This window comes from Lepidochelys kempii, chromosome 16 (assembly GCF_965140265.1).
Source record: "Lepidochelys kempii isolate rLepKem1 chromosome 16, rLepKem1.hap2, whole genome shotgun sequence".
NCBI classification, from domain to species: domain Eukaryota; kingdom Metazoa; phylum Chordata; order Testudines; family Cheloniidae; genus Lepidochelys; species Lepidochelys kempii.
This window is the reverse complement of record NC_133271.1, coordinates 10843608-10856509: the sequence shown is the minus strand read 5'-3', so window position 1 is coordinate 10856509 and position 12902 is coordinate 10843608. Positions and strand designations below refer to the sequence as shown.

At 44.5% G+C, this 12902-nt stretch overlaps 1 protein-coding gene across 12 annotated transcripts in view; it reads right to left on the bottom strand.

Moving 5' to 3' along the window:
- Nucleotides 1–12902, bottom strand: part of CACNA1B (calcium voltage-gated channel subunit alpha1 B) — a 473291-nt gene that overhangs the window by 157860 nt on the left and 302529 nt on the right. For all 12 annotated transcript variants that reach the window (XM_073313889.1, XM_073313878.1, XM_073313882.1 and 9 more), the window contains 2 exons: nt 10935–11047; nt 6460–6572 (listed from right to left, as the gene is read on the bottom strand). In XM_073313889.1, coding sequence (XP_073169990.1) covers nt 6460–6572; nt 10935–11047 — 226 coding nt within the window. The remainder of the gene's footprint in view (nt 1–6459; nt 6573–10934; nt 11048–12902) is intronic.

Below are 12902 nucleotides of genomic sequence, written 5' to 3'. Positions count from 1 at the left end.
TGGGATAGCAAGCAGGAATTCTTCCAGCTCTCGCTCTGCTTCTTCTCCAGTTACTTCTACCACCTCCACTCTCCAGACCAGGAAGCTACCACACAGAGCCTGGGTTCCTGATGGCAGTCCTGCTCCACAGTTTCCACCTGGGTTTTGGGGGACAGGCCCTTAATCTGAAATCCTTACTGCAGAACAGCTGTTGTAGGGTGTGGAAGAAGGGTGCCAGCTGAATTCGTCTGTTCCACTCACCACAGCTCTATAAGACAGCTCGCAGAGGAAGCTGGCTTTCACACAGCCTCCTAATTATTCTATTGCTACCCACTCCTCCTTCACTTTTCTCTGTTTCACTTTTCCAGTTCTTTTCCTAGAACACCATTCCCTTCTCCACCATCTACTAGCAAGCAGAGCTGGGTAAATAACTGATTTTATGGTGTGCTGTCTGTTCTGATTTTGTTTTTTAATTGTTTCGGGTTGTTCCAAACCCAGAATTTTTCAAATCTTTCCGCAAATCAAAAAGTTTAAATAAAAAAATGTTTTAGGTTGACCAAAACATCTCATTTAGATTTCAAACCCGAACTTTAAAAAAAATTAACACCACTGAAGGAAACTTCTCAAAAGCCATTTTGAATTCATAGATTCATAGAGTCTCAGGCCAGAAGGGACCATTGTGATCATCTAGTCTGACCTCCTGCATAACACAGGCTAGGGAACTTCCCCAAATTAATTCCTAAAGCAGATCTTTTAGAAAAACATCCAGTCCTGATTTTAAAATGGTCAGCGATGAAGAATCCACCATAATCCTTGGTAAATTGTTCGCATGATTAATTACTCACTGGTAAAAATGTACGCCTTATTTCAGCCTGAATTTATCTAGCTTCTGCTTCCAGCCATTGTATCATGTTATAACTTCCTTTGCTCGATTTAAGATTATTAAATATATGGGCCTACTACAGGAGTGGGTGCGTGAGGTTCTGTGGCCTGCAGTGTGCAGGAGGTCAGACTAGATGATCATGATGGTCCCTTCTGGCCTTTAAGTCTTTGAGTCTATTTGTTCCCCATGTAGGTACTTATAGTCTGTAATCAAATCAGTCCTTAACCTTCTCCTTGTTAAGCTAAGTAGATGGAGCTCCTTGAATCTATCAGTGTAAGGCCTGTTTTCTAAACCTTTAATCATTCTGATGGATCTTCTTTGAACCCCATCCAATTTATCAATATCCTTCTTGGATTGTGGACACCAGAACTGGACAGACTATTCCAGCAGCAGTCACACCAGTGCCAAATACAGAGCTAAAATAACCTCTCTACTCCTACTCAAGATTCCCCCATTTATCCATCCCAGGATCGCATTAACTCTTTCGGCCACACCATCACACTGGGAGCTCATGTTCAGCTGATTACCCAAAAGGAACCGCAAATCTTTTCAAGAGTCATTGCTTCCCAGGATAAAGTCCCCATCTTGTAAGTATGGCCTACATTCTTTGTTCCCAGATGTATATATTTACATTTTAGCCGTATTAAAAAGCATATTGTATATGACGTCAACACTACTAACTTTATTAGCAAAACTTGTAATCTTAGCAAAAAGAGATATTAAGTCATTTTGGCAGGATCTATTTTCCATAAACCACATGTTGATTTGTATTAATTTCTTTACCCTCCTTTAGTTTTTTATTAATCAAGTCCCTTATCAACCGCTTCATTATATTGCCCGGGATCGATGTCACACTGACAGGCCTATAATTTCCCAGGATATCGCATTTACCCTTTTTAAAAACCACAACAATTTAAAAGCACAACATTCCTTCTCTCCTAGAAAGCTTCTGCAACTTCCCCCGTGCTCCAAGTCTTATCAAAATGTTTTGTTTCAAAAATATCACAACAGAACGTTTCAACTTTTTTGGAATTTGTTTGTTTTGGGTTTTTTTCCCCCCACAGAAACAATTCAATGAAACAGATACAAATTCACAATGTTGTCTGCAGTGTTGTAGCCATTTAGTTGGGGATTGGTCCTGCTTTGAGCAGGGGGTTGGACTAGATGACCTCCTGAGGTCCCTTCCAACTCTGATACTCTATGATTCTTTGTCAGTTCCAGGATATTAGAGAGACAAGGTGGGTGAGGTAATATCTTTTAAGGGACCAACTTTGGTTGATGAGAGAGACATGCTTTTGAGCTACACAGAGCTGAGGACCTGAAGTCTCTCTCATCAATTGAAGTTGGTCCAATAAAAGAGATCACCTCACCCACTTTGTCTCACACATTCACAACATTTTGATGTCACTGAATCTGCACTTTTCACTGAAAAAAGTTTTGGAGGGAAAATTTCACCCAGCTGTACTTGCAAGCCCTGCCCAAGCGTGTGTGTGTGACAGATGGGGTATAATGGTTGCTTGATGCCCTGCTGCACCCACTCCATTGATAGCCCCTAAAAGGGGCTTCTTTACGACAGATTGGCATGGGTTTGAGGGGGGTTCAGGGTCTGAGATGGAAGACTCCCTGAGATGAATCAAGCAGATGTACCTCAGTTAGTCTTAGACCCTAAAAAGAGGCTAAATTGCTCTGATGGAGAGACAAGGGGTTTTGTGACCATAGTCCAGGACAGAAAGTTCTCCAAGGGAATTTTCCCTGCCTCATGTAGCTGCCTCCCTTAGGCTGGTATTTCGCAGTTAACATGGTTGGGCAGCAAACACACAGGTCAGGTGGCTGGGTTATCCAGAGGAGCTGGGCATACCTGGGTCATTTCAGCACCCATCTATGACTGGTGACAGACCCCAGGGCTGTAACAAGGAGTTAAATTTCTACAGCTGCCAGTTCCCATTACATCTTGACAAGCAGGAAATTGTGTTGAGCTATTTTCTCCTTGTCTTCCTATCTCTGAATTTCAGTGCCTCTTAGACTGCATTTCCACTCACGGTAGTGATGTGCCATCCTGCTGTGACCTTTTCAGCCTGCTGCAATTTAACTTTCTAACCATTGGGTTGCTCTGCTTTTTACAATCTTCCTGGCTTGTGCTGGAGGAAGAAAAAACCTCCAAATCAAAAGGCATAATATCCCCAATTATTCAGAGCAGGATGGTGTGCCCCTGCCTTCCGCTGAACAGATTAGAGACAAAAATCCAAGGGCAGGATGCTTCAGGGAAATATTGCAGTGAAAGCCAGGCAAAAAGGAAAGAATTAGCACAGGGTGAGGCTGTAATGAGAACCTAGCATTTGGAGCTCTTGCTTTGCTAACTTTCTCAAATAGCTCATGGTCAGATGTGCAGTGCTGGATTGATTGGAGCTTGCTGCCCCTTCAGGGCATTTCTTTTCTGCTGAGAACCTATGATTTTTCCAGCTCCCCACCATTCCCAGAAAGTGTCAACATTTGGATTTCCTCAGACACTTACAGGTGAAAGTAGGATCCGCAGAATGATCAACATGTAAAAAGCCAGATAACTCTAAGGGTGTGTCTACACAGCAAAGAAAGGTGTGTTTCTAACTCGGGTTAGCTAATGGGTTAAAATAGCAGCAAAGAGATGGCAATTCAGTGTGACGTGTCATTCCATATTCTTTATGAAAATATGCTTATGATATAAATATGACATAACTGAGATATACTTGATGCAAGATGGCTCATGTGAGATATCATTGGAAAGGTTATGATTTACTGAATGTCATTATCCTATTTGTATGCATGTATCATTTCTGTATCTGAAATTAGGAATATTGACTATGTATCTGTATTTCAACTATGCTACTTGGGGTGACACCCATTGCCAACACTTCAGGTACAACAATGGAAAAGCCAGACAGGGTGGATGGCCCATCGACAAGGACAATGGACTGTAAAAGAGTTTAGTCTTCCTGTGAACTTGTGGGTCAGCCTGTGAAGAAAGGCTACAAGGGCCCTACAGAGTCAGATGGTCTTGTCACCTGATACTACAACATTACTTGGGATTTCTTGTAACTTTCCACTGTAAGGGAATGGGGGTCAAATTAGGAAACACAGGACTCCCGCCTTATGCAAATCCTATTTAAGGATGGGGACTGAGGTAATCCTGGTAGTCAGTTCTCCCCTGCTACCCCACCCAAAATGACGGCTGGAAACAACTAAGACTGAACAGGGGGAAAGAACTGAGCCCAGGCTGGAAGGGCATCTGGCCTAAAGAAGATTATTAGAACCATTTTTAGGGTGAGAACTCACATGTAACCAGTTTCTTTACTGCATTAATCTTAGCTTGCGTGCTCTGTTTTATTTTCTTAGTAATCTGCCTTGTTCTGTCTGCTACCTCCTTAACCACTTAAAATACACCTGTGATAGTTAATAAATTTATTTCTGGGTTATAACATAACCCAGTTTATGCAATTTCTAACTGGGGGCATAGAATTTCTAAATTTCTATTCACAGCCCTCTTCCACATTGAGGGAAGAGGCGAATTTAAGAATAGATCTTTGGGTCTGTAGTCCAAGGGAGGTGGACATCTAAGTGCTGGAGCAAGTCCCTTAAGCTGAGTCTTCCCAAAACCGATCTGCAGTGGGCTGTGGCCCTGCCTGTGTGTGTGTTCAAGGAGGTTTTAAGAGCCTGGCATGGCAAGACAGGTTAAAGGGGGCCCACGTTGGCAGACCAGGTAGATGCAGTGGTATTGCAGCACATCAGATGACTTCCCAAGGTGTCCAACCTGTCACACTCAGCTTTTAAACTTGGGTTAGCAGCTCAACTTCAATTCTGCAGGGGTATGTCTACACTGTAGCCCGGAGGGAGCCTTGTTAAGTAGACAGACTTGTGGTAGAGAGGGGCTCGTGCTTGTGCGCTAAGAATAGCTGTGTGGAAGCTGCAGCTCCAGGGAAGGCTCAGGCAAGCCACCTGAGCTTGCCCCAGGTGTAGACTGGGCTTGAGCTCGGGTGGCTTGTCTGAGCCTCTGCCGTTGCCACCAAGTCCACACAGCTATTTTTAGCATGCTGGCGCAAGCCTTGCCATCACGAATGTGTCTACCTGAGCTGGAAGGTTCACTCCCAGCTGCAGTGTAGATATGCCCTTGGGGGCCTGGCGTTGAACTAGAGTTGCTAATCCAAGTTAAAAGCTGAGTTGCTGTGTCTTTGCCGCTATTTTAACCGAAGTTTGCTACCATGCATTAGTTAACCTGAGTTAAGAACATAACTTTTATTGCAGTGCAACCTATCTTAAGGGGCTAAAGGACATCCAAACCGTGCCGCTGATGATGAGAGAAGTATGTAAGTACAACAAATGGTCATTTTATACTCTAGCTGGCCAATTTGAGCATCCAAGGTTTGGACACCCTGTTAAGGTTCGAAAATTGGGCTCCCCATCTAAAACCTTTGTCGTGTTGCTCCTTGCACAGAGATGCTGCACCAGCATTCCTCCTTGTGGCTAGTAGACATATTGCGGCAACTCTGCCTCAGTTTGCCCAATGTCTTTTCTGTCCCATTCTGGCTGTAAAAGCGACTGGCTCTCCAGCCAAGCCACTTAACAGAGTCCAATCCCTTCTGTGGCCTCAGAGTCCTTCCCTTAAAATCCAACACAAAATAACAAAAGAACCGAATAATCAGCCCAGCTAGGCTCAGCTGTTAGCTTCCTTCTTTGCAGGCTAGCTACAAACTGTCCCAACACTGACCCAAGTTCCTGGGTTTTAACCTCACCACCCTGGGGCTGGAACACACTCCCTCTCCCCAGGGATTTAGGCAGGCTGCAGTCCCTGATCGGCTTCTGTCTCCAGCTAGGCTCCTAGCACAGATCAGACAGTTTGTCTGCATCCCCAATCGTGCAAAGATGTGGTAGGTGAGGCTAACTGACCAGAACTGAGTGGCCCCAACACTCACCTGGCTGCTACACTCCTCTTGTTAATACAAAGAGATAATTAAAGAGAGGGAGGAAGGGAGGGGTGTACTTGTTTGGGGAGGGGGGAGGGGAACCAAAACCGGCACGAATGCCCATAACGTTTTCAGTTAGCTCAACATTACAACTTTAACATCCTGCAGCAATGGCGCTAAATGGATTATAAATTGCACAATAGCTGTTTGTTAATTCCAGCGCATATTAATCTGACATGTCAGAAGAACAAGTGAAAAGCTTCATCCACCAAACTCTACTGGATCACAAAAGTGCCAGATTCACAGCTCCTCAAATACACTCCTAGATTAGGTACAGTACAGGTAATGACAGCACAAGCTTCCTCATGCTTGTTATGCTGGCAAATCTCAGTCTTGTCCTCTGCAGGAGAGAGAGTAGTTTAGTCTTCACGGCTCATTCAGCTGTAGCAACGATGACGATGACCCAGTTTGGCTGACATGGGTGCTGGTCGCACTCACATCCGATAATCGCAGTTCATGCTTGGCAGTGTAAGGGTGATGGACAGAAGCACAAGTTACTGCTGGGGATGAAATTCTACAAGGCTTTATAACAGGAGTGTGCAAGGTAAGCAGGCAACGTCGAGCTAAATAGCTGATGGGAGTGAAAAAGGAACCTGGACTTACTTGGTTACTTTGAAAATCCTCAGCAGTCGAAGAGCCCTCAATACACTGATGCCAAATGAGGTACCAGGCTTCACTGCTGCCCATATCACTTCAAAAATGCTCCCCACTATCACCTGCAAGAACAACCCGTTTTAAAAGGGAAAATGATTGCATGACCGGCTGTGGCTTTGGGTCCTCCCACAGGGGCTAGGGACCAAAGAGGAGACAGAATCCAATCACAGTGCAGGAGCTAATAGGGGCTGCCAGTATAATTTGCATAATCAAGGAAACAGCAAGAAAGCCCAAACTCTCAGACATAATGGCTCAAATTTTGTAAATGTGCGATCCAGCCGAAGAAAGGGGCAGCTTCCCCCTCTGCATCAGTTCTGTATGTTGGCTGGTGTATTGTGAGGTCACATCCAAGGCTCCACCCACTCCCCACCAGTGCCCACTTGCACAAGACTGGTGATAGCCGTCAGGCAGAAACTGTCCCCATCCCTAAACCATGCATAGGGATGTGAAGTGTTTCCTTACACTCCCTTATTCCCATGAGTAGGGGCACAGCTAGGCTCACGAGTGAGCACCAGATAGGAGCTAAGTATTATTATTATGTAAAATCTACTGGAAGTATCTCTCTGATCAGAACCTTTCAAATGCTGGTTAATTAAGATATTTGCAGGTAAATAAAAATCCTTAAAATCCACTAGAGTTCACATCCAACCATTCAGCAGCCCCTGGCCTTGAGATATTTAAAGAATTGTCTCTGGACATATTTTGTTAAAATGTTGGCAGCTTGCAATAGTACAAACCCTAAGATTCAAAGGGACTTTCTATTAAATGTAGTGCAAATAGGGAGCATTATAGTAATGTAAAATGCACTATAGTAAAGAGGAATTTTATAAAAGCTAGGTTACTGCTTAGGCAGTAAGGTAAGACAAGCATTTCTTAGCCATTATATCTAGCTTCAGGCAAGGCCAAAGGTTGAGAAACTTTAGCTATGGAGAAGCACGATAATTGCCTTGAAATGCACAAGGGACTTATTTCTACCATGGAATGCAATTTTCACAGAAAATCAAGGTGAATAGACAGACCTGTGCCAGTTACCACACCAGAGTGATGATATGAGACTGTCGGCACCCTGAAAACACCATTTGTGTACGGCATTCCAGTGCCTTTTGAGCAGAACCCAACTCTCCTCTCCTCCACTATGTATCCTTTCTAGGAATCCATCATGCATCAATAAAACCTTCCCCCAGACCCTCTGAGTTTTAAATTGATAATTAATTTTCTTGCCCTATTAAAATGACCTCTTGGGAGTAACTTCACACAAGACTCCACTGGTCTACTCCTCCCGGGGCCAATGTCTCTCTCTTTTGTTGTTTCTCTCTTTGCTTTTGAACTGTTTCATCTCGATAGTTTGTCAAACTAAACTGATGACAGAACTGTGTACCGTTCCAAAGGGGGTGAAGAAACTGAATTAATTGGGGAGTGGGAAGGTAGGTGCGGGAGAAGAAACAGACAGTGGTGGGTTCCCAATGGACTCTCTAAAGAAGGAAGAATTAGAAAAGTGATCAAAACCCTCTCCCTCATGGGAATTCCAGTCCATGAAACTTATTACCAGTGCTTCATTCAGCATGGCATGAAGAAAAGCTGACGGGCCCAGTGGATTTGTTCTGTGTTTAATATAAAATTCTTAAATCATTCTTCCCACAAGATCAGGTATAAGTTTTTGTTCCTTGTGGGTGGAGCATTCTGATTAGCAATGCCTTTTATGAAATAAATGAAGGGAAATTAGCAGACAGTGAGGGTGAAGCTTGCCATATTGTGGCCCATGCAGTACCTGTGTAAGGGATAGAGAACATCAATCCAGCATCTTTCACTAGAATTTGACCAAAAATGAGGCAGTGACACATTGAGGTAAATTAAAAGCCAGATTAAAGTGTTACAAAACAGCTCACAGAGACTGGAATTTTTAAAGGCATCTCAGGTTGTTAGACACCTAACTCCCGTTGACTTTCAGTAGGAGCTGGGTGCCATTCCTGGGCCGGATTTAGAGGTAGGCAACCCAGTGACCACCTGGGGTGCGGGCTTGGGGGGCGCCAAGCTCGGGGCTCTGTTTTTGTTGTTAGCGACAAAAGGGAAAATAGAATGTTTGAAGTAAAATGTCTCAGGTACTCCGTATGTGGATTCGTTTTTCAGTAACCTCCTAGAATGCTCTGGCCCTTTGTAGAATCTCATGGAACCTTCCAGACTTGCTTATATATGGCATGAATAAATACAGATTTACAGATCCTAGTATGCAAGTTTTATCATCTTATATGACGGGCATAAATCATGCATGCAAATCATGCAAAGTCATGAAATGGGCTACAAATGCAATAAAATAATAAGGTATTCAAAAGTTTAACAAATGGAAGGGCGGAGGAGCGCTGAACAAGCTCCTCGCCTGGGGCACCAACCAAATTTTCAGTCCAGCCTTAGCAGAACCTTTGTTTTTGCAGGCACAAAATTACACTCACAACAGCTTGTTGCTTTTAGTTTAGGTGACGTTCACTGAAGTCCCTGATTACATCCCAAAATCAGGAGTGTAGCCATCAAAGTGACTTAAACTGGGGGTGCAAGTCGTTGCGGATGCAATGCCACACACACAATTATTTGCATGACAGTTTGCTCCCACAGAACTGGGGGATGGTGTCTGCACAGCCAGCACCTAAATGCTGTGTCTTCTTATGAAAATCACCAAGTCTGGACATATTTGACATGTTCTGTCAGGGGTTTATTGTTGGTGGTGGGGGTGGTGGTTTCCCTTTCTGCAGTGTCAGCAGAAGGTAAGGAATTGCCAGCCCTGCAGAGGAAAATACACCTGATGCTTCCCACATGTAACAGGGTGGTCTATCCCTTTAAGCAGCAGGGATTCTGGGGCCAGCCAGTCCCAGCTGGGAAGAAGTCAGGTGATCCAATGAAGAGCTGAGAAAGCTCAGTTGGGGTTGAGGGGGGGCTGCAGGAGGAAAGTTGACTCCTATGATTGGCCCTGAGAGATGGGGGCCGGTGTTGGTCTGGGGAATAGCTTCGTTTTGTGTGACTTTGAGAGGCTTTTAAAATCTCAATTAATAAACCGTGTCCTGAGAGAGTGGCATGGTGTTAGTCCTTCCTGGGCTGGGAGCCCAGCCGGCAGCCTGACACACCCCACCTTCCCTGGCCTTGTTCTGCTCTAGACAGCCCCCCTCTAGAGAGAAGGGGTTAGTCCGGACTCTAGGCCTGATCGGTCCTTTGCCTCCCTGCTGAGACGGCCAACAAAGGGGCCGATTAGAGTCCGCTGTAAGAGTGGAATTTGTGACGTGGGTGTAACCCACACACCTTCTGGGTGTGGTGTTCTGTCCCATCTAGTGGAACCGAGACCACTTACAGAGAGAGATTGAGTCTGCTCTACAGCCTTAGCTAATAGAAAGTTGGCTTTTAGCTCATGTGGTAGAGGCTCCTGCACTAAGCTCCAGAGGTTCTCCAGTTCTATCCTGACTGCCGACAACTGGGGTCTGTCGGCATTAGATGGGCACCTGCCAAAAGTGAAATGGAGTGAGTCTCGATATTCATTTCCCAGTCGAGGAATGGTGCAGAAACAGGGAGTTCAGTCCCAGAAGGGGAAGGGAATCACTCACAGCATCTTGTCAGTTAAGCGTCCAAGCTGTCAGACCAAGTCCCACCTCAGACTGGCTGAAGGACACACGAGATGTCCCAGCTGTATTTTTCCCTCTCTAATCTTTATGGTGGTGGCTGCATCTTGAGCTCCAGAGACAGGAAATATTGCAGCCCAGATACTCTCCTAGGATCCAGGTACACAATTCCCATATAAGACAACAGAAGGTGTGTAAGCCTATGTGTAGGCAGAATGTAGCCCAACATTGTGTTAGGCACCCATATTCACACACACCAACAGAAGTGTCTTTCCAGAGGGCCTGAGCACAAATGTTTACATCAATGGCATATGCTCAGCATCTCCCCCAGAACATGCCACGTTTATTATATACGCCTCATTATGGACACAAATTTGAAACTCACTGCCCATGTATTGTGAGGGGAAGTCACCCACAGGATGGTAGGAAATCCGAGCAAAGGGAAACATGATATAAAACACAAACACACCCCTAACTTCAAAATGGCATCTCTTGGTATTAGAGCACTTAGAGAGGCTGCTGATGAGAACTGGATCCATGTGGGCTTTTAGCAGAAAACAATTCCCACAGACATCCAGTTCTGGTTGGCTACTGGGTTTCTTAGGACACAATTCCTAGAGGAAGTGTATTCAGACTGGCATGTTTCCTCATTGTATCTCACTGTCCACTTGATTTATACAGGGAAGTGAGAGAGGAGTAACTAATCCCTGTAAAATGTGCTCATGGGACATCATTGTCTTTGCTCTCACTGATAAACATATACCACCACTCATCAAAGGAGGGGCTTATGCACCACATTAGTTTGTGTAGCTGATGTCAACTTACCCCAAAGTCGAAGCAGTTGAATGAGGAGTGGAAGTAATTTCTTGGCCCCAGTCCGTACATCTTCAAGGACATCTCAGTAAGAAACAGACCCAGGAAAACAAACTCTGCAAAATCTAGAAACCAGCAAAGAGGCTGAATCAGTTAATGAGGTCCTGCTAGGCTGAGATAATGCAGTTCAACAGCTTCACAGTATGGACTGCCTCCTGCTGGTCGAAAACTCCTCTGCAATGGGAAGATAACTGCTTTAGTACCCTTTCACACAATTATTTTGGCATACACTTATGAGAGGCACATCATGCAAGAAGCACAAAGGAAGCAGTTTCAGCTCTGCTGTGGGAAGTTAGGTATGTGAGCTTTGAGAAATCCTGTCCACCTCTATGAAAAGCACTTTGAGAAAGAAGTTTGTGGGGCTGTTTATAAAGGCCTCCCTTAACTCCACCCATAATATTTTGCATCTGTACAATTACACAGACCTGTCAATCGCTCTTTCAAATAGGTAGTAGATTCACAGATTCCAAAGCCAGAGGGACCATTGTGATTCTCTAGTTTGACCTCCTGTATAACACAGGCCATAAAACATTATAGGTGCTGGAACTAGGGGTGCTGCCAAACTCCTTGGCTTGAAGTGGTTTCCATTATATACAAGGTTTACAGTTTGGTTCAATGGCTCTCAGCACCCTCACTATTCAAATTGTTTCAGCACCCCTGTAAAACTTCCCCCAAAATAATTCGTAGAGCAGATCTTTTAGAAAGACATCAAATCTTGATTTTAAAAAGGTCATTGATAAATTCTTCCAATGGTTGCATCAAACAGTATCAAGTGCAGTTAGCCAGTTTTCTCAAATGTGCGAAGAGATGTGATCCTAAGTATTGCTAGCACAAAAAAGGAGTCCCTTTAGATCACTGGTTAAATGAGATGTGCTATAGCTGAAAAATCACCTTTTTTCTAGGTGTGATTATGGTATTAAAAATGATGAATAAAATTTTTACAAGCATCTACGTCCTATTTTCAAAAGTGCCTATATCATTTAGGCACTTAAGTTCCGTTTACTTTCAATGGGACTTGGATTTCTAAGTGATTTAGGTCACAAACACACTTAAGTCAGTCACTTAGATATCCAAGTCCCACTGAAAGTAAACAGAACTTAGGTGCCTAAATGATACAGGCACTTTTGAAAATGGGATTTAGGTGCTTTTACAAATTTTACCATATGTAAAAATACACCACCTATAGAATCATAGACTATTAGGGTTGGAAGAGACCTCAGGAGGTCATCTAGTCCAACCCCCTGCTCAAAGCAGGACCAATCCCCAACTAAATCATCCCAGCCAGGATTTTGTCAAGCCGGGCCTTCCAAACCTCTAAGGGTGGAGATTCCACCACCTCCCTAGGTAACGCATTCCAGTGTTTCACCACCCTCCTAGTGAAATAGTGTTTCCTAATATCCAACCTAAACCGTCCCCACTGCAACTTGAGACCATTGCTCCTTGTTCTGTCATCTGCCACCACTGAAAACAGCCGAGCTCCATCCTCTTTGGACCCCCTCTTCAGGTAGTTGATGGCTGCTATCAAATCCCCCCTTCACTCTTCTCTTCTGCAGATTAAATAACCCCAGTTACCTCAGCCTCTCCTCATAAGTCATGTGCCCCAACCCCCTAATCATTTTCGTTGCCCTGCACTGGACTCTCTCCAATTTGTCCACATCCCTTCTGTCGTGGGGGGACCAAAACTGGACACAATACTCCAGGCGTGGCCTCACCAGTGCCAAATAGAGGGGAATAATCATGTCCCTCCATCTGCTGGCAACGCTCCTACTAATCCAGCCCAATATGCCGTTGACCTTCTTGGCAACAAGGGCACACTGCTGACTCATTTCCTAATTCAACAGACCTGCACTGTGTGTGTGTATTCAGTGTCCAAAGTCCTGGCTTTATGACTGACTCCAAGCAGTTTCCTTTTGTTATCCC